Source organism: Phodopus roborovskii, unplaced genomic scaffold (assembly GCF_943737965.1).
Source record: "Phodopus roborovskii unplaced genomic scaffold, PHOROB, whole genome shotgun sequence".
Taxonomy (NCBI): domain Eukaryota; kingdom Metazoa; phylum Chordata; class Mammalia; order Rodentia; family Cricetidae; genus Phodopus; species Phodopus roborovskii.
In genome coordinates this window covers 20,635,756-20,656,412 of record NW_026126460.1, presented here as the reverse complement: position 1 = coordinate 20,656,412, position 20,657 = coordinate 20,635,756, and the positions used below count along the sequence as shown (strand labels likewise).

The 20,657-nt window shown below is 53.1% G+C and overlaps 1 protein-coding gene and 1 long non-coding RNA gene across 2 annotated transcripts; one reads left to right on the top strand and one right to left on the bottom strand.

Annotated features, from left to right (window-relative positions):
* Window positions 1-7,113: 7,113 nt before the first annotated feature.
* Window positions 7,114-19,673, bottom strand: Wnt6 (Wnt family member 6). Its single transcript, XM_051190483.1, has 4 exons — window positions 19,336-19,673; window positions 9,655-9,875; window positions 9,146-9,480; window positions 7,114-7,852 (listed from the first exon to the last, which is right to left on the bottom strand). The coding sequence occupies exons 1-4, from the start codon at window positions 19,413-19,415 to the stop codon at window positions 7,391-7,393; spliced, it is 1,098 nt and encodes a 365-aa protein (XP_051046440.1). The 5' UTR covers window positions 19,416-19,673; the 3' UTR covers window positions 7,114-7,390.
* On the top strand, window positions 9,377-10,141 carry LOC127226447 (uncharacterized). Its single transcript, XR_007834881.1, has 3 exons — window positions 9,377-9,505; window positions 9,618-9,894; window positions 10,069-10,141. It is a non-coding gene; the product is annotated as an uncharacterized LOC127226447 (long non-coding RNA).
* Window positions 19,674-20,657: the final 984 nt, after the last annotated feature.

Here is a 20,657-nt window from a genome sequence, read left to right as displayed (position 1 = left end):
CTGGCACGCGGTGTTGTGTTGGGCACGCGGTGGGGGGGGGCGTGCAGAAAGTGAAGGAAGGAAAGGTACTGGCGTCTTGGCTCTTGGCACCCTGCACCCAGAGATGTCGGGTGCTGCTCTGTGTGTTAACCCGAAGTGTATGTGCCTCGCTGAAGTTGAAACACAGCTGCAGGGGAATGTCCCACCCCACTCCAGTACACACCTGCGGGGCTCTAGGGGAGAGGCCAGCCCCTCCGTTTTGCCTTCTCTGCCTCTAGAGGGACTTCCCCCAGCTTGCCTAGAGTCAGGGGTGTGTGTGTGTGTGTGTGTGTGTGTGTGTGTAGGGGTTTGGCCACCTCTGGCTTTTCCCCTGCTTTGCCCTGTTACCTTCCAAAGGCGCTCCTGGAGTCACCCTCTGTCCCTTTATGAAGTGAGTAATGGGGCCCACTTCACACAGTCAGTGAGCTACCCAAGGCAAAAGGGTCGGGATTCTAGTAAATGCTTGTTGGGACCTGGGTGACTTGGGATGATTCTATCTGGGAGCAGGGATTAGGGAACCTTCTAATTCAGAAGTGGGCAGTCTGAACATTGTATTCACCCCCCCTCTTTTTTTTTCAAATTTCACAAGAAAATTCAAAGGCCCAGAGAGGGTCACAACTTATGTAAGTCAAACAGCAAATTAGCCAAAGAGTCGAAATGGATTTAGTTCTTCTGTCTCCCACCACAATGGTGTGTCCTCTACCCTGAGAGCAGCTTGCTGTTGCGGAGGGATGAGTTGAGACGTGCCCTGGTCCTGGCACTGGTTCTACAGGGCCTGTCTGAATAGTCATCTGGGGTCCCTTCCTTCTCTAACACCTCTGGTTGAACACTGGTCCTCTGCTCAGTATAGGGCGCAAGTCTGTGACAAGTACCTGGGAACCATTGGCCCTGGCTCTTGTTCTGGTTCAAACCTGAGTCAGGACAGTTCATGTAACCCCTGCTGTGTCTTACCATGGTCCTCTGTAAAATGGGCACAAGTCTCCTATTCTGCACACCCACATCCCTCAAAATCCATGCCCCCCTCTCTCTGAAAAGAGGTCCTCCTGGCTTAAGAAGAGAACTGCCATTGCCTCTGGGCTCAGAGACAAAGGGGACCCATTCCAGGAACTGACCATCCTTGGAGAATTGCCTTTCTTGCCCCCAGACTGTCAGGTGGTGGGGGCGGCCTGAACAGCAGCAGGCTGATGACACACTCCCCCGCCCATCTCTGCCAGCAGCCATCGCAGCTGTCAGGAATTAAGAGCTTGGGGCTGCTGGGGGTTGGGGTGGGACAATGAAGGAGCAGTCTGGCTGGATAGCAGGAAAACAGCCGGGGGCAGGATGCAGCCTGTGTCGCCAGAGCCTTGTTTGACCCTAGCCACCCCCCTACCCTCGCAACTCTCCCCCACCATGGTGCTACAGGAACAAGCCCCATCACCTGACACGCCTTGGGTCTGATTCAGCACAGGGAAGAGGCACAACCCCAGGGTGGGCATCTGCAGGCATCAAGGCTGCTGGGGAAACTGAGGCCCAGAATAGATTTGGAATAGACCTCACCCCAACCAGGCCATGAGTTCATATTCAAGATGCAGACCTCCTTGCTCCCATCCAGTGCTCACCTTAATGCTTCCCACAGTTGAAGCAGGCTATTGTGGGAATATTCTCCAGCCTAGTCTTTCCCAGCCACAAGGCCTGGGGATCTACATTCATAACCATCTCCCAAGTGCTTAGGGGAGATTGCCTTTGGAAATGCTGTTGGCCTGACAGGGCAGCTGGCTGTTTCTTCTTTTAGCCTCTGCCCGAGGAGGGAGAGGAAGGGCCTCTGCTACAGGACCCATGAAACACAGAAATGCCAGGGGAAAAGAAAGCCCCCCCCTTGGAAACTCTAGAAGGCAAACACCAATGACTGTAGCCCATACCCCCATCCTGGGTCTGGTCCCAAGATCATGATGCCTAGCAATGCCCACATGTGTAAGTGACAGACTTTGACCTATGTGTAGATGAAGCCCAGAGAGAGTGTGCATCTGGGGCCCTAACGTGGATGACCCATGCAGTGGCCAAGCCTCTACCAGCACCAGCAGCCCCCAGTCTCCACCCCAGACCTGCCCTGCGACCTGGCCTTCAGCCCAGCCCAGGCCCCAGCAGCCGCCTGCCAGAGACCACAATTACAGGGGCCACTGGGGGTGGGGGTGGGGAGCTAGGAGGATGAAAGGCTGCGGGAGAATGGTTCCAGCTGTGGCGGCTCCGGGGGAGGTCTCGTGGAGGGAGGGCTGGGGAAGGCAAAGGGTGAGAACAGGTGGGACCCTCGCAGCACCAGCCTAGCCCAGTCTAGTCCTGCTCTGTCTTGATGCTCAGCTGAAGAAGTTGGTTTTGGTGAAGAAGAGAGGGAAGATCTCTAGATGGATAAGGGACCCTCCATCCTGTTGTCCCTGCCTCAGCAAGGTAAGAGGAAGTGGCTCGCTGCTTCCACATCTCCAGATTCCTGGTGTGTGGTTCTCAAAGGGAGAGAGAGAGAGAGAGAGAGAGAGAGAGAGAGAGAGAGAGAGAGAGAGAGAGATGAGTTGGGAGCCCTTGGCCTCAGACTCATTCTAGGTCTTCCACTCAACCTTCTCACCCATCTGCCTATGTCTGCCTTTTCCTGATGCGGTCCCACACACATCTGGGTTCCTCTGTGCTCTTCCCCTTTACCCAAGCTACACTTGTCCCCCACCCCTCAACCAGCAGGGGACATTGCCTGTGCCTGGGGCAGAGCAGCTGGGTGAGCTAGGGGAGAGGATGTCAGGGGGGCACGTCTGAGCTCTGTCTCTCACCCCACCCTCAGGCAGCACAGCACCATCTCTGTATCTACAGAGAGGTCTGGGTGGCTCAGGACCTCCAACCATGCATGCCTCCTGTTCAACACCCTTAAGGTAGGAAGTTCCCAGACCCTTGTGGGACTTGGTTTAGAAGGTGGATCGCTGCTATGTGACTAGCAACTTAAAGACCACAGCAGAGCTGGGTATGGTGGTGCGCATGCCTTTAGTCCCAGCATTTGGGAGGCAGAGACAGGCAGATGTCTGAGTTCGAGGCCAGCCTGGTTTACAGAGCTAGTTTCTGGACAGCCAAGGCTACACAGAGAAACCTTGTCTCGAAACACGCCCTGCTAAAGACTGCAGTCTGCTCTGTGCTCCCACCATGTGCCAAGATGCTCTCAGACAGCCCAGTTTTGGGATGGGGTTACCTAGGCACAGACGGGGTAGCCGCTTAGCTGACTTGATAGGGACTTTTATTTATTTGGGGTAGCCGCTTAGCTGACTTGATAGGGGCTTTTATTTATTTACTTATTTATTTTACTACATCTTACCTTCTTTTCAGCCTACTTGGAGTGGTGTTGATTCATATCACTTGCCTCAGTCTGCTTTTCTGGCATCATAGAGGAAAATACTCAACAAACACATCACCCATCTCAGAACCAACACCCTACCAGCGCCAGTCATAGACTTGAGTCCCAGTCCTAGGTGTGGTCGACCTAGAGGTCCCAGACAGCCTGAAACCCTAGCGGCTTGACCCAAGCTGTGCGTGGGTCTCTGGGCTTCCTTTTAGTCTTACCATTGGGAGGGACTTCCTGCGCTTGAATTCCCAGGCCCTTCTTCCCCTGCTGCTCTGGATCAATAGAGAAGTTGGACTCTGAGGCCCTCTGGTGGTGTTTTTCAGAAGTAAAGAGATTGAGAAAAACACTGGTTTGAGCGGGCGTTGTTAGCGCCTGAGTGACTTGCTGAGCCTGCAGCAGGCTTTGGGTCTACACTGGAGAAGGGAAAGGGGGAGAGGAAGGGAAAGGAAAGGAAAGCGGAAGGAAAACAGGAAAAGGGAGGGGAGAACAGGAGAGGCACAGCAGCAGCGCCCTCCCAAAGCTCTGGGGAAGGCAGATCTGTGATGATAAACTCCATCCCTCCGAGCTTTCCTTTCCTTTGTGTGCCCCTTAAGGCCATTTCTACTCTCCTCGAAAATGTAGATTCTGCTTTGGTGGAGGTTCTGAGTTCAAATTCTCTGTGAGATTGCCCTGCAACCCAGGCTTTTGGTGGAAGAAAGGCAGGAAGGAAACCACAAACTCCCCTTCCTTCTTCCACAGCCGCCATCAGTGTCTGTCCCAAAGTTCCCTTCCTCTGCTCCATTTGAAGAACTCTGTTCCCCCTTTCCCTGTGGTCTCAGGAGTCTGCCAATCTGTCATAGCAGCGTGTTTCCCTGGGGAGTGGTACTGGTTCAGGCTGAACTAGTCAACGTCTTCCTTGGGACTATAATTGCGGAGGCTTTTTAAAATAGACTTACTTTTTTGTGTATTCATGCTTTGCTGTATGTATGTGTGGGCACCATGTGGATGTCTGGTGCCTGCAGAGCCAAAGATGCTGTCTGGTCCTTTGGAGCTGGAGTTAAGGATGGTTGTGTGCTACCATGTGGATGCTGGTAACTGAGCCTGGGTCCTCTGGAAGAGCAACAAGTGCTCTTAAACACTGAGCAATTTCTCCAACCCCAGGATCTCCCCCGCCCTCCTTTAAAAGAAAAAAACATTACTCCTAAGCATGTAGGCCCGAAGCTGTCACATCGAGGAAATGTACAAGGGGAGAGAATGAGGATGGTAGACAGACATGGTGAGCTGAAATGATAGACATAAGGGACAGGGACTGAAGAATAAGAGGGACATAGGGGGTGGAGGAGAGACAGAGAGATCTATAATGGTATCACTTAAGTCTTTGCATTCAACTCAGCTGTGGCTGAATTCAGAGTAAATTCTGCAGTTTCCTTTGGCCTAATATGCAAGTTAGATATCTTCATTTGCAGTCAGAGAGCCCAATACCTGCAAGGCAGTAGCCCTTTATGCTTGTTCTCACAATAACTGCCCTCCATAAAACATTAATTTGACATAATTTGCCAAATGCCATGCTAAGTGTTTTTCGTATCTCAAGAAAAAGAAATCCTCCCAACATCTCTTTAAGGGCCTGGGATGGGTCAAGATGGCTGCAAATTCTTTGTCTTTTGTCCCACTGCTAGGCAATCTGTTTCCCCTCTGTAAATTTGGGCTGGCTCTGTGATCTGTTCCAGCTAAGAGAGAGCCACAGTAATACTTTGCAACTTCCATGGCTGGACTCTCAGGAGACAAAATCTGCCTGGAGGCTTGACATGATGTCTTTTCTTGACGTCTTCCCTATCTTCAGGCCATCATTCTGGAAGAAAGCCCAAGCCAGCCACACAGAGACAAGATCACTGGAGAACCACTTAGTCCTTAGGTGTGGAAACAAAACCCCGAGAGCTCCCTAGACCAGCACATCTTCCAGCAAAATGATCCTAGGCACTCTGCAAGTAGTCTGACCTCTCAACCAAACCCCTGAACTGAGTTCTGAGCATAGCTGTCCAAACAGAATACTGAGCAGTTGTTACTCTGAGGCTGTTGCTATTCATCAATGGATAACTGAAGTAGAGTGAGACTACACAGCTCAAGGGAGAAACAGGCCACATTGGCCTGTACTACACCAGCCTCAAATTCAACCTTCTGAACCAGAAATTCCTACCTTTTCCTGCTTAGCTGCAGGGGGGAGAGTCATCTTCCAATCGCAGCATTCTCACTGGAGTGCATCCCACAGTTGGGCTGTGCACCCTATTCTCTTGGATTGAAGGTGAGGGCACAACCCTCACCTCTAGAGCCCCAAACTCTTCATGTGTCTTTTAACCCCTCACAGTTAGCTTCCTGAGAGTACCAGCTTAAAAAAATTCATGTGGCTGGTGCCACACAAGACCCAGGGACAAACTTGTTTCCTCTGAGTGTGATTAGAAACACTATGCTGGACAGCCTGAACAGTGTGTGTGTGTGTGTGTGAGAGAGAGAGAGAGAGAGACACACACACACATACTCATGCATACATATGGGTGCCAGAAGACAAACTTGAATGTAGCTTTAAAAATTATTACTATATTTACACACATAAACACACCATATATATATATATGTGTGTGTGTGTGTGTATATATTTGTATATGCACACACACACACATATGTAGAGAGAGAGAGACTGGGGACTGTTTTCTCCCTTTATTGTGTTGTTCTGGGAATCAAATTCAAATTCAGGTATTAGGGGAGCATGCACCTTTATCTTTTGAGTCACCTGGAAGTCCCCTCCCTTTGTGAGACAGTTTTTAGAAATCATTAATAAGACAGGCTGGCTAGCTAGCTGGCCCCAGTGATCTTCCTCTCTCCCTCTTCCCAGTGCTGGATTAAAAGTGCACCACCACGTTGGGCTTTTTGTTTTGTTTTGGCTTTTTTCTCTGTGTAGCTGTGGTTGTTCTGGAACTCACTCTACAGACCAGGCTGGCCTTAAACTCAGAGATCTATCTGCCTCTGCCTCTGGATTGCTGGGATTAAAGGCATGCACCACCATCACCAGGCCATAGTGGGCTTTTTAATGTGATGGAACTCAGGGCCAGCCCTGTGCTTGTAAAGCAAGCACTTTACCTGACTGAATGATCTCCCAGCCAGGAAGAGTCTTTTAGAGCTGATGGGATGGCTAGTTTTGATGGTAACAAAAGCAGGTGTTCCTTGAAAGTACTTTGTTTTTTTACAGTTTATAAAGAGCTTTAATCTTATGACTCTAAAACTCTACCCTTGATTTCCTCAGAAGTCACAGAAACAGACATAATACCCAAAAATTAACACAAATATCTGACAACTGAGCATACCACGAGAAGTTTCTGGGCCCTTTACATCCCTTTAAAATGGAATCATTTTCTCAATGGATTCTCAATGGAATCATTGTTCTCAAGATTCAGGAGCCTGATGTGGATAAAACTGAACAAAGGGGTGCCAAAGAAGAGATACATGCTTTCCAGGGGCCCTCCCTCACCCTCTTCTGCCTTGGTGATGGGTGGAATTACAGATTCAGGCTAAAATGCTAGTTCTATCAGGACCACCTTCCTTCCATAACCTGGCCCTCTAGAATTACCTCTCCTCAAACTATGGGTCCTGTCCTATTGGTTTAAATGTCTTTGTTGATACTAAACTCTCCTGTTCACCCCAGTAATTCTGAGGAGTATAATCTCCAGAGGCCAGAGTCTGGCTTTTTTGATTTATTTATTTATTTTTTGTTTGTTTTTATTTTCATCTGGGAGGCCAAGGGGAGGGAGAGCCTGCATAGGTTTCTGCAGAAACTAGCAGAGGACCCTTCTGGGGAATGCTGAAGGAACAGAGTCCTCAGACCTTCGTGGACAAGTGTAAACCTCAAGCTCCCAATCCCCATTGCGTCCCAAGACCTAGATATGTATTTTTCCTAGGGAGCAGCTGGGCCCCAGACAGTGCCCCCTGCTGGAATCCAGTGGTCCTGCAGATTGCCAAGAGGCAGAGGCGTGCAGTTCCGAGGCAGGCGGCGGGTCAGAGGCACAGGCTGAGCTCCTTGCGCACGCGGCAGCGGTGGCACTGCACCACGCAGCACCAGTGGAAGCGGCACAGGCAGTTCTCTTCGAGCTGTACGCTCTCCTGGCGGTGTCCGCGACCGCAGCACAACAGGTCGCAGCCGCTGAGGTCCGGGGCACTGCTGTTGCAGGCGCGGCCGCGGGTGCCAGGCGAGCCGGTGCGCCGGTTGGGGGCGCAGAAGTCGGGCGAGTCGGCTGCATAGAGGAGGTCGGCTCGGCCAGGAGGCTTGAGCGTGCGGACAGCAGGCAGCAGGGCTTTGCCGTCGTTGGTGCCCATAACGCGCGAGGCGCCGTGGAAGCGTTCCAGCAGCCGTGCGCCCACCTCGCGGAACGGAGGCAGCTTCTGCCAGCAGGTGCGCAGCGCACACGAACCCGAAAGCCCGTGACATTTACATTCGGTGCGCGTGTGACTCCGCACCGCCTGGGGGAGCAGAAGGACAGGGTGATGGGTAGGGCGGAGAGAGGCGAGGTGGGGGGACCCACAGAAAGCAAAGGAAGCAGGAGGGAATGGGGGACGAGGAAGAAAGGAGGGAAGGGAGGGAGGGAGGAAGGAAGGAAGGAAGGAAGGAAGGAAGGAAGGAAGAAAGGAAGGAAGGAAGGCAAACAGGCAAGCAAGGAAAGAAGACAGGCAAGCAGGCAGGTAGGCACAAGATTAGGAGAAAATCAAGAAAATGACCGCTCGGAGAGGAGAAGAATGACAAAGATGATTGATTAGTAGTGGAGAGTGGGAAGTGGGAATAGTAGATAGAGCAGAGATTCCAGGGTCCGAAGCCAGGGAGCGGGAGAGAATAGAATGGGCGCAGTGGGGAGATTCTCCATTCTCTCTGGAGTGGGAAGAAGCGGCAGCTGTCGCAGCCTAGCTCTCCTGCCAACCCAGCCTCGTCATTCCTGCCCCTCGCGGCCCCAGGCAGAGCTGAGCAGACACAGCCAGCCGCCTGGGCGTCTGTCTCTGTCACCCCTCCCCAATCCTCGCAACAGGTATGTGGGCCTGTCCGGACATTCCTCTCCTGGGCCCCCTCAGCCTTGGGCTGAACCTTAAAGGACACAGAATGTGTGGAGGGATGTTCCTTAACTAGTCTAGAACTGAGACATACGATGTCTCCACCAAGGAGAACAGGATGGTACTCTTCTCCCTTGCTTGCTGATCTGGGCTGTCCTGGCCTCTCCTGACTTCGCCGGACTCTTGATCCTTCAGTCCTTTCCTAGACAGTTCTAGGCTCTGTTCTAACCCCCACTTTCTCTGCTACCTCCACCAGCAAACCCCAGACCTTTCTGTGGATTCTATTCTTAATTTCATCTCGACCCGACCCTCTGTCTCCGTCTGCTGATGTCACCTCACTTATGACGAATCAGAGGGATGCCCACCCCACCTTGATTCTCTACTGGCCCTCAGTACTATTCTACAATGTTCTTCCCCTACTCTGCTCACTGTCCCTCTCAGCTCCACACCCTCCCTCCAGCCCCCCCCCCAGCCCTCTAGACTGGATATCTCACCTGCCATGCATAACTGTGCCCGGGCCCAAGTTCCAGTCTTCCCAAGTTGCCCAGTTTTGTTCACTCCCATACACATCGACACCCTCCTACACATTCTCATCTTTACTTGTGCCCATGCTACCACGAATATGCTGGCACTCCACACCCACTGGCACACTCTTGCAGACCCACACTGCCACACTCAAGCACACACCGACCTACGGCTCCTGCCCATACGCACCAGCCTGCCTGCCTCATTGTTGTGTAGTTGCACCAGTGCACGGATGTCTCCACGTCCTCGCTTGTGCTGTGCATCCATAAAGAGTCTGGACTTCTCATCTCCGAAGTCCACATCATCTCCACAGCCTCCCCACTCCCAGGCTGCGCTGGCCTCCGGGGAACCTGTCAGCCCTGGAGGTCCAGGAGTGCCCAGAAGGCCAGAGGGTCTTGGCGGTGCTCGCCCGCGGGGTGCCTGGCAACCACATTGCAGGAGCTCGCCCATGGAACAGGCCTGCGTGACCGCGTGGCTGGCACCAGCGGCGGTAATCGCAAACACAAAGGCTGTCTCTCGAATATCTGTGGGAGGACAGAGCCCAGGCCAGTGAGTGCCCAGTATCAAAGATGGGAATAGGGAGTCCCCCTCCCCCAGCCTGTCCTGGGCCAAGGTGGGCAGAGTTCAAGCAGCCTCCCCAAACCTGCTTCCCCCTGGCAAGGAGAAAGCACCTCCCTTCAGGCCTCTCCCACACTAACCCTGCTGCAAGACGCGCCCAAAGGCCTTGCTGTGACTGGAGCAGTTCCAGCGTCGGAAACGGAACTGGAACTGACATTCTCGGACCCCCAGCCTTGCGCCCCGGGCGAGCTCTGCCACCACTTCCGGCTCTGCCTGGCACAGCTCAGCCTGCCGTCCTGCTAGCCGCCTGGCCTTCCTGCAGATGCTGGTAGGATCCATGACCAGGGGGCTACCCACAGCCCTGGGGAGCAGAACAGAAGGTCAGGAGTGTACCTCCCAAAACACAGAAGACCTGGGAAGGGGTGGGGTGAACAAGAGGGAGCTAGCCCACAGCCAGAGACTGCAGGGTCTCCCCACCTGACCCCCAACTGAGACTGGTATTGTCCCTCTGGTTTCCTTTCCTTTCCATGTCTGTGTTTCCCTCTCTACTAAAGTCTAGGCTGAAAACTGCATCATGACAAAAATTCAGTCTTATCCTTCTGTGTGCATCTTCATTAATGACTCCTTAAAGGAACTTCGGGAAAGATGAGAGTAGCTGCCACCACAGAGGCAGAGGTTAAAATTCAATAGGCCTAGCCGAAAAGGGAAACAAGGAAAGACCAAGAAAGCTCTCTCTCTCTCTCTCTCTCTCTCTCTCTCTCTCTCTCTCTCTCTCTCTCTCTCTCTCTGTAACACACACACACACACACACACTTCATAAAAGAAGGTATTCTAAAGAAAAGTAGATGGCTCTGTGTGTGTGTGTGTGTGTGTGTGTGTGTGTGTGTGTGCGCGCGCGCGCGTGTGTGCGCGCACGCCAAGCCTTTAGTCCCAGCCCTTGAGAGGCAGAGGCAGGCAGACCTCTGTGAGTTTGAGGCAAGCCTAGTCTGCAAAGCTAGTTCCAGGACAGGTTCCAAAGCAATACAGAGAAACCCTGTCTCGGAAAAGAGAAAGAAAGAAAAGTATTAAAGAAGGATGTAGACTTACTGAACTGCAACCTTGACAGCCCCAGTACAAAGCAGGGGCCACCTGAAGGACAAAACAGCCATGAGGTATTAGAGTGTCTATGAACAGAGCCTCTGAAAAAAAGCCACAGCCTCTTAGTTCAACCTTTTCTGTAAAAGGAGAAATGAGAAAATTTAGCATAGATGGCTGAGGTGCACCTCCTATTTTGCTCGCCATCCCCCGCCCCAGATTTCCCCAAGCTAGACAGATGGAGGAAGGAGCTGGGAACCTAGCTGCTCAGCATTGTTGGCAAGTAGGTGATGCTGACCCTTCTCTTGCTCCGGGGTAGATGGCTTTCCCAGAGAGAGATGGCACCAAGCCAAGCCCTGTGTGCTGGAATGATATAACCAACGGGTGTGTGTGTGGGGGGGGGGGATGATGTTTGGTTTGGTGTGTAAAGACCTGATGGAAAGTTCTGCACATTGTCAGTAGCCTCTTTACCCTGCCCACCTTCATTCCACCTGAGAGCTGCCACTTGCTTTCCATGGGTTGTCAGCCAGGAATTCACACCTGGGGGGAAACCGCTTGAATCAGATGGCTCCTACTTGAGAGCTCAGGCTTGAAGAGATATGTGGGCAGAGCTAAGGAGGTTAATTTGAGACCATTCAAAAGCCTTCTGCAGAGGGCAGAGAAAGAAAGATTGGGGAGGGGTGCACACCAGAGGCAGTGGGGTATGAAATGTAGAGGAAAATGTCGGCAGAAGGGTGTGAAAGGTCAGGGTGGCCTACTTTTCAGCTTTGCTTCTGTGCATATCCTCCCCACTGTCCCCGTTTACTCCACAAGTACAGGCTGCCCAGGCATGTCCTGAGATGTAATGGTCTTAAATAGCAGCAAGAGGAATTTAGGTCTTAAGGTAAAACTCTCAAGACTGAAGATGAGTGCTCAGAGAGATGTTTGCCGAAAGATGTGAAAATCTTTTAAGGATCTCTCTCTCTCTCTCTCTCTCTCTCTCTCTCTCTCTCTCTCTCTCTGGATGGGTGATTAGAGATACTGTTATCCCTACTCAAATAGTTCAGGGATAGGGATCAAGCATCTCTTCTGGGCAGAAACATGCGGCAAAGGTTCCCTTGTATTGAGCTTGGGCCCAGCCCCTCCTCACCAGCCCCAGAGAAGAAACCAATAGGAGCAATGAGCAGTGAGCCAAGTTAGGACAGCCCAAGCTGGCTGCCAGTGATCAGCCTCTGCCTGCTCACCCACCCACCCATCTGTCCTACCCCAACTGAGGCTGACCTTGTCCCACTTTGTCCATTGTGTGTCAGTGCCCCCGCTTTACTAAACGGCACTACATGAAGAATTCAGTCTTATCTTTCTGTGTGCATCTTCATTAACAAATCTGTCCACTCATCCAACTCATTAAAAAAGGATTTGGAGTGGAGTGGCTTCCAGCATGGCTGTTCAGGGTAGGTGGATAAGCTATGAACTCACTCATTGTTGGGACCGTCTTTTTTCTTCCCTCCTTTTTCTTTCTCTTCCCGGGACACTTTCTGGGTACCTGATTTATACCCCTGCGATGTTTATTCTGACATTTGCATGTCATGAATTCTACATTACAGATGAACAGATATAGGTATATAATGACAAGGGGCACTTAACATATGTTCCTGAGTGAATGAGCCATCAGGTCCCCCTTGAGACCAGGTCTCATTGATGTGGTGTTGTGTCATGACTCCTAGTGTCATATCCTCAAACATTTCTCTCCCCCTGAGATGACAGGAGGGAAGCAGGCCTCTGTGCAGCTGTTCAGTTCCCCTCAACCACCTGCACACTCTAGCTCCTCCTGACTGTGGAAGGCTCTGAAAACGTGCCTTCCCCATCTCCATGGCCCCCACTGCTAAGTTCCCCAGCCCCACCCTACCCCTGCCCTCTGCACACTCCCTAGTTTTCCAAGGTTGAATGGACTTATCTTCCCAAGGTCACCCTGCCCCATCCCTCCCCTCTCCCTCCTCCTGCCTTAGCAAAGCAGGAAAGAGTTTGGGGTGTTCAAGGGAGAACTACGAACCCTCTTGGCCTTGTCAGCTTCCCAGGGGCTAGAGATAGGGAAGGAATCAAGGGGCTATGAAGGGCAGGGCCCCCAGGAGGTGGGGCTGGCCTTTACAGGGTTATGGGACTGGCTGGCTTCCTGGGAACTAGTCTTGTTTACCAGCTGGTCAGGAGGAGGGATGGGCAGTGATAACGCTAGACTCCCAAGGGACCAGCTTGTTCCTTGCCCTCCCTCCTGTCCTCACTCCCATCCTAAAGACATAGGAAATGAAACTCCAGAAAAGACAAACTACCCAGCCCTACCTCTGAAGCTGGTTTTTGTCAGTTCTGGGTGGGCTGAGCCATTCCAGACTGGTCAGTTTCCTCTATGGGCTTCAAAAAACTCATGAGTTGATGCAAGAGGTACTCCAGTCTCAGTGGTAATATTTGATTCCATGTGTAGAACAACTCCCCGCCCTCCTCTCTCATTCCCTCTCATTTACTTTCCTTCCTGCCCTTTTGTTTCCTTACATAATGAGCTGTGCTTTGGGGGAGTCTGGATCAGTGTTGACCTGGGGTCAGCCCAGAGAAGATGCACACTTTCAGAATTTGCATATTTTAAGTCCTGAAATGCATGGTGGTAAGGAATAGATATATACTACATAGGCTCTGGGATTGAATCTTATTGCCACTTCTGGGCACAGAGAACGTGGCTTGCCCTAAAAGAACTCAGTATACAGACAAGAAGGGACAGGCCTACCAGGCCACTCTAACTGTCCTGGCCTGAACTGAGAATTCTCTCTCCAGGACTACAGTTCATGGATCAGTACCCCATTAAAATGGCATTAGAGGCCAGACAGTTCCTACTAGCAATATCTATAGACCTGCGCCCCAGAGACCCAGTATTCTAGTTCAGCTTACTCTTTGCCTCTGGATTCAGAGACTAGAAGAAAATGTTGAAGACTTAGCTCATTCACCTCAGCAACATCATGGTCACACTGATGAGCAAGATGGTAGATCTCTGTGAGTTAAAAGCCAGCCTGCCAGGTCCTTGGGAAGCTGAGGTTAGAGGATTGCAAGTCCAAGGACTGTCTGGGGAACTTAGTAAGACCCTATCTCAAAATAAAAAGTTCACCCCCCCCAAAAAAAAGTTCAGCGGTAGAATCCTTGCCAGAGGCTGTGGGCTCAACCTCCATCACTGTTAAAATAAAATGACAGCTCCCAAAGGAGGACCAGAAGGAAATAGCTACCTGAGCCATGGGTCACCCCAGGTGACCTCTCACAGTTGTACCACACAGCATACCTCTGTTGTCAGGGCTCTGACTCCATCCCAGCCAGGCCACATTTCTGGTCTCAAGGCCACTTCCTCTGTAGTTGGATGCCATCAAGATGCTCTTAACCAACCTCTCTCCAGTTTCACCTCAGCTCCCACTCTCCCTCAGGAGCACCAGCCCTGGCCCGGCTGGTGCTGTATCCTTCTGGTTGTCACTCATTTGAGTGTGTCCTGCCAGCAGCAGGATTGCTTGTTTTGTCTACTCAATGAGGTAGAAGTCTCATTAAAGACAGGCATCTCACAGGTGGATATGATGTCATCAGTGACCCAGGCTTGGGATGGATCTAGACTCTGCCATTTGCTTGTATGATGTGGAGTGAGTCGCTGGCATGTGAAATACACTTAACATTTGTTGGATGGATGATAAAACTTAAACACCAGTTCCTCAGCTGGAAAATGGAAATCATAATCCCTCCCCCATGTAATGGCCTGTACAGAGAGAGGATCCCCACAAGTGCTTGTATTCTCAGGCCCGCTCAATGCAGGGAAAACGTTTGGTAGGGATGGATGTGGGTGGTATGTGTGGAGTCCCAAGAATGTTCTTTCTGTAACAGTCTGTCTTCCCTGTCCGGTGTGGATCCAGGTCTCCTCTATTCAGCTGACCTAGGGACAAAAGCACCCTCTAGGACCCACCTCCTTGCCCAGCTGGATTACTAAGGCCAACTGGACCACACAGACCATGTGACCATGTGAGACTAAGAAAGTCTCACAGCAAGCATGCCAGTCTGTCTACTCCTCCCCCAACTCCTTACCCCCAAGATCCTTCATCTGACCCCACCTCCTAGGATCCAGCAGAGGGAGCTCTGAGCCCTGGGGCTGTGGGTGGGGGTGTGTGGAGGTGGGGGAGGTGGGTGGTGGAAAGGGGGCAGAAAAATGTTGCCTGACTGCTGCTGAGGCTGCCGGGCCTGTGCCCGCCCGCCTGTCCTGTCCTGCTCTGTCTAACTCCTAACTCGGTAATTACTGCTCCCCTCCCCCAGTCCCTACCCCTATCCCAACCACCACATCAAAGCCAGTGATACCCCAGCTCCATTAACCCCTGCCTCTCCACTGCCCACCTGTGGCCCCCACTCACCCTTCCCCCCCTCCAATTTGGTTTCCTGTGTCCTTCCTCACACTTTTGTCTCCATCTTTTTTTTTTTTTTTGGAGAGGCAGGGGCTTTCCCTTCCCAGACAGACTTCACTGTGCAAAAGGGCATCCTGTTTGCCAAAGCTCAGGAGGCAATCCCCTCCACTGGATGCCTGGTAGACAGTTGTCATTCTGCTCTTGCAGAGGGGAGCACCCATCTGAGGGTGGGATGGGGGAGAATGGGCCTGTGAAGGCCTTGTCCCTCATCCTGATTCCTACCCCCCCACGGCACACAAAGGAGAGGGTACCAAAAAAAGACTCACAGCCCCACTCTCAGCCACCTACCATCATACAGGCTTAGCACTGGGCAAGTCCCCTCCTGTCCCTGGACCTTCTACCGTCACCACTGACCATAATAGACTAGGTTACCTCTCAGTCCTTTCTAGATCAAATTTTAGATTACACAGAGGTCTCGGGCTGGTAGAACCAGCCAAAGAAGCCTACTGGCTTGGCTATATTTCCCTTCACACACTCCCAGCTGGCCAGGAAAAAAAAAAAAAAAAACAGTCTAGGGGGCGCTGTCATCAATCTTCAGGGCGCCAGCATCTGGTTCCCTGAGGCCTCCTGCTGGCCGTCGAAGGCTGGCTGCTGGTACTTCCCAATCAAAGTACACATTCTGGAATCCCCCTTGTAGGGCCCTGGTGATGGGGCCTCCCACTGACCTCCAGCCACCAACTCCTGGCTTCAGATCCTAATGGGGCAGGAGGGAGCCTAAACCCCCCCCCCCAAGAAATGTCACAGTGCCAGGACTCTGGTGGGCCCAGGGCATGCTCTGGCCGGGATCAAGCCAGCCTCCTTTTGCCCCTGCCCTTTTCTGCTCACAGCCTCATTGTCTCCCCCGAAGGGAAGCTGCCAAGGCTGAGGCCTGGAAAAGGGACTGGATGGCTACCCCACCCCCAAGCCATCCTTACTCTGGAACTTGATGAGAGCCAGCCAGCATTAGCATTGACCAGAAAGGGTCAGGGGCCCCAGATAAAGACAGGATGGCCTAATGACCAGGACCAGCATGGACACAGAAAAGCAGAGGTCATCGAGAAAACCTGCGTGCCAAGAAGGGTCTGATCCTGCCCTGCTTCCCCGGGAGGTCAGCAGTGAGGCTGGCCTTGACCTTTAGCTCTGGTTCCTTTTCCATGAGGAGGGAAGCAAAATGGGATAGCTGGGGGTAGATTGGGTGGCTTCTTCCTGGTGGAACAGGGGAGAATTCGTTTCTTTCACAGAAAATACAAAACGGTGGGAGGAAAGAGGAAGAGAGAAGAAGGGAGGTTGATTTGGCTCTTCTATGAGAGTGTGCTACTTGCTACCTCCACTGATTGAAGGTATAAAGATGGATCCGACAGCATAGAGAGGGGAGCAGGGAGCAGAGGAGGAGGCCAGGTGACTGGGGGCCTCTTTCCTGCCCTTACTCTCAGGACTGAGTTCTTGGAGGGAGGACAGAGCATAGGTTGAATGGCCTGAAGGCAGGGGATAGACAAGATGACCTCAAGAGGGCCTGGCCAGTGTCCTGGAATCTGGGATTCAGTGATTCACAAAGATATGGTTACACTGGAGAGATACACAGAGGCTGGCGGCGGTGCTTAGAAGGCATGCACTGCTACATAGCAAGACCCTGTCTCAAAACTAAACAAAAAAAATTAAAAATAGAAATCTCACATTGCCTTGGGAGGAGGCGGAGGGGAAAGAAAGGTGGACAAAAAAAGTCTTCGGAACCAGATGGCCTGGCCCCTGAGCTGACTGATCCACTCTCCTCCAGGCCCAGGCCCCTGAGCTGAGGGTCTCCTCCAGGACCCTCTTTTAGTGACTTAGACAGTCCTGTCTCTCAGAGACCCTGGAGTCCTCCCAATCCCTATCCCGACCATGGCTACATTGTGGAAATGGTTGCTGTGGGTCACACTGCTTTTCTGGCCACCCATGGAGTTTCTAGCCTGGCTATCATCCTCTGGGAAGGATGTCTGTTCCTAGACACCAGTCCTGAAGAACCCAGCTCTAGTGAGACTGGGGAGGTAGAGTGTAAAGTGGCAAGAACCTCAGGCTAACAACCCAGCAAGATCTACCCGCAGGCCTGGGAAGGCTATGACAGGACAGGAGCCATGGAAGTCAACCTGAGCTCAGACTACAGGGATTAAGTGTCCGAAACAGGCAGAGAAGGGGCCAGGGCAGGTGGGAGGGGCAGGTCCTCTCTGAGCCACACCTGACAGAAGCATTCGCTGGCCACCTTATCACCCTGGCCCTCACTCTTCACTTAGCCCCCACTGCAGCTGTGGGCATGAAGGCCCCTGTGTTCTCCCACACCCGCCCTCCTCACCTCCTCCCCCACTCCCTGCTTCCCAGCTTCAGGGTCAGTCTCCAGAGGGCCCAGGCCCTTCTGTCCTTGCCTTGGCTCCCACCCAGCAGTCCTTCCTGAACAAAGGAATCTTCACAGATACAAACCCAGGAAGCAACACCCCATAAACCTGGGTCCAGCACCTACACTGTCCTGGGCTTCTAGAACTCCAGAGACACAGCAAAAAAAAAAAAGACCACAGAAAAGACAATTGTCAGTAAAGTACAATAACTGCATACTTGCCCAATGCTCAGAGCATGGTGGGAGCAGGAGGATAGCAATGGGGGGGGGGTCAGACAGAATGTCAGCTTCTTGGAGGAAGTGGTATTTTGGTTATTAGAAAGAACAATTTAGACCAATGGGAAGGAAGAAAGAGATGATAGGGACAGCCCTGTCCTACATCTTGAGAAAGAGTAAAATCAGGAAAGGTGTGTAAGAGGGAGCTCTTTGCCAAGTAATACTTTTGACTCTTTATTCCGAATTTAAAGGAACCCCATTCTTCATCCCCCTCCCTTCATGGGAGTGGCTAGGTGATAAAAAGCTGGATTGGGAAGAGGGCTCCCAATGTCAAGTCATTCCTTGGATCTTCCCACCCAGTCCTCCCGGCCAGCCTGCCAGGTTGAGAGGTTGTTCTTTAAATACAGTTTGTAGGGTAGAGTGGGAACGTGATTCGCTTAAGACCACAGATGTAATGGCTGGGATTAGGTCAGTCTCTCAAAACTGCTAAGTACCGCTTTGCAGCTAAACTAAAGACGCCTGTTCTCTAACCCGAACCTGGGTCTTGTTTCCCCCCCCCTCCCCATTGACACCCGCGAGGATGTCTCTCCCGCATCGCGGAAGGATAGCGGCCAGCAGCTTCCTGTGTGGGCATACTACTCAATCTCAGCCAACGAGAGGGATGGGCCTGCCCCACCCCTGGGTCCTAAGGGGAGGCGGGTGGGAGAGGGCTGAGAGGGTAGGAGTTCAGCCAATCACGTGGCGATATGCAAATGTCAAAGCCCTTGCTTTCTTAGGGTTGGCTAAACTGTCAGCGCTCTTGCCCAAATCCCTCCTCTCTGAACACTGAGCTATTCCGGGCGGGTGTTTGTGGCTCTAAAAACTAAGAGGGAAAAAAGTCGTGAGGATTTGGATCTGAGCTGTCCCGGAGGGCCCCCCGCTTCTCCTCCCCTATCCTGCCCCTCAAGGCTCAAAGCTCTGGAAACCTTCGAAGTCTAGGTGTCTACTCTGGCTAAATCCAATCCCAGAGTCTGAGAATTTCTCCCATCCCTTGGCTGGCCTGGCTCTTACTCGATTCACTAGGACGCTCTCCGGTTCCCACATCTCCGCTACACATTTTAAAAAATCGTTACTTCCCACGTCTGGGAGGGCCGGCCTCCAGGATCTCCTTCCTGTCTTTCTTACTTGCTAGTGGGGAAAGCAGAGAAGAAAGTCAGAGTCCTGACTCAGTTTCCCCATTTACATTCCCTTTTCCTCTACACCGCCCATGCTGAAAGAGCCAGCAATGGAGAGGCCGTAGGTAAGAGGGGCGGGAAAGAGGCAGCTGTTTGACCTTATAGCTTCCCACCTTGTTTCAGTCTTTCCCCCAAATCCAGCTCCAGAGCCCTCCTCGCTCTTTCTCCCGTTCCTACCTAGTCTCTCATTATGAATCTCATGACATCCAGCAGTTTTCCCTACCCACCTGACAATTCCTTGTGATATGAATTGGACACATTTCTTGTGGGGAGAACACAGGGGGAAGAAACACAATGGAATATTCAGGGGTAGGCAGCGTCAAAGTGGCACTTCAGAAATGCTAGGGCAGAGACCAGAAAGGAACTGTCTGCGAGGGTCCCGGTGCAACCGTCCGGGAGCTGGGATCACGGAGTGGGAAGAGCCTGAAGGCAGCAGAATCGCTGTACTGAGTTCCAAGATTGGCTCGGGGTCCCCACCCTCTGGCGTTTGGAGTTGCGTGGGGGGGGACAGTCCCACTCAGCACTCACCACCACAGTCCACCGACGTGCGCAGGGCACAGGAGCAGCAGAAGCAGCAGCCCGAGGCGGGAGGGCACCGGCGGCAGCATAGTAAGCGCTCTACCGCAGTTTAGCTCGGGCCAGGGAATGAGGCTGCGGGGTGAGCCGGGGTGCGCGGCCGCCGGGCTTCAGGGCAAGCGCGGCGACCGAGGCGGCGGCCGAGAGACTAGGACTCCGCCGGCGGCGGCGGTGGCGGCGGGGGGGCCCATCCCGGGCGAGGAGGGCGCGGCGGAGGCGGAGAGCGGACCGAGCAGCCAGCGCCTGTGTCTCCTGCGGAGCTCGCTGGAGAGAAGAAATCAGAGCCGGGGGCGGGGGTGGGAGGGGAGCGGGGCCGGAGCGTGGGCGGGGGAGGGGGACAGGGGGGCCACGGGGGTGGCAGTTGCGACAGTCAGGCGGCGGGACTCCTGGGAGGGAGCCGTGCGCCCCGGGGCGGCGGGCGCAGAGCGCAGCGAAGGGCGGGAGCCGGGTACTGGGGCGGGGCCCGCGCGCGCTCCTGGGTGCGGGACCCGCCCGCCCGTCCCTCTCCTCGCCTCTGCGGGGTTGTCCCCTGCCATCCCGGTGCCCACGGCACAGAGTGGCGGGAAGAATAGTAGAGAAGGGTAAGGTGGGGGGAGGGAAGAATAGGAACTGGGGAAGGGGGGACTGGCTGGGAGAAGTTTGACAGGTTTGTTGACTGTAAAGAGAGAAAACTTCCCAGGAATGAGGGAGTTTGGGGGGGGGGGAGGAAACAGTACGCAGGGAGATACAGATGGGGGCCGGGGAGGAAGTCGGCCCGGGGCGCGGGATGCTTCGTAGAGGGCTGTCCAACTCGACAGCCGGCCCAACGCACTTTGGAGGCGTTACTTTCTTGCGCATAGCCAGCTCCGCGTCGTTTGCCCCTTCTTCAGCCTCTTACCCCAGCAAGGGAGCCAGCCCGAGGTCTGGGTTCTAGCTCCCCAGCCAATGTGTCCAGCCGGTATTCGGGGGCGGACGGTGTGTGAGGGAGATAAGACTGCAAGTGGAGCCTCTCCAGAGCCTGCGCTCCAGCATTCGCTGCCCATAAGTGAGGTGGAGGGCCGAGCTTGCAGACTTCCAAGAGAAGAGGGATCAGCGCTTGCTATAGCGGGGGTCTCGCTTGTCCGCGGGTCCCTGCTTCGAGTTTCTCCCCCAACTTGGCCCGGGCAGAAGGGGTGGGAGAGCCAGCTGCAGGTGAGATGGTTTATCTGATTCTCTAATGCCACAAAAATGTCTTTGATGCCCCTGACCCCCTCCCCACGCGGGGGAGATCAAAGGCCTCGTGGGGAGGAGGGACA

Bases quoted from the DNA above. Each gene is read 5' to 3' on its own strand.
- Wnt6 (XM_051190483.1), bottom strand. From the start codon at position 19,415: ATGCTGCCGCCGGTGCCCTCCCGCCTCGGGCTGCTGCTTCTGCTGCTC. The intron at 9,876-19,335 runs GTGAGTGCTGAG...TCTGCTCCCCAG, and splicing joins CACGTCGGTGGACTGTGGTG to GGCTGTGGGTAGCCCCCTGG. The intron at 7,853-9,145 runs GTGCGTATGGGC...CTGCTCCCCCAG, and splicing joins ACAATGAGGCAGGCAGGCTG to GCGGTGCGGAGTCACACGCG.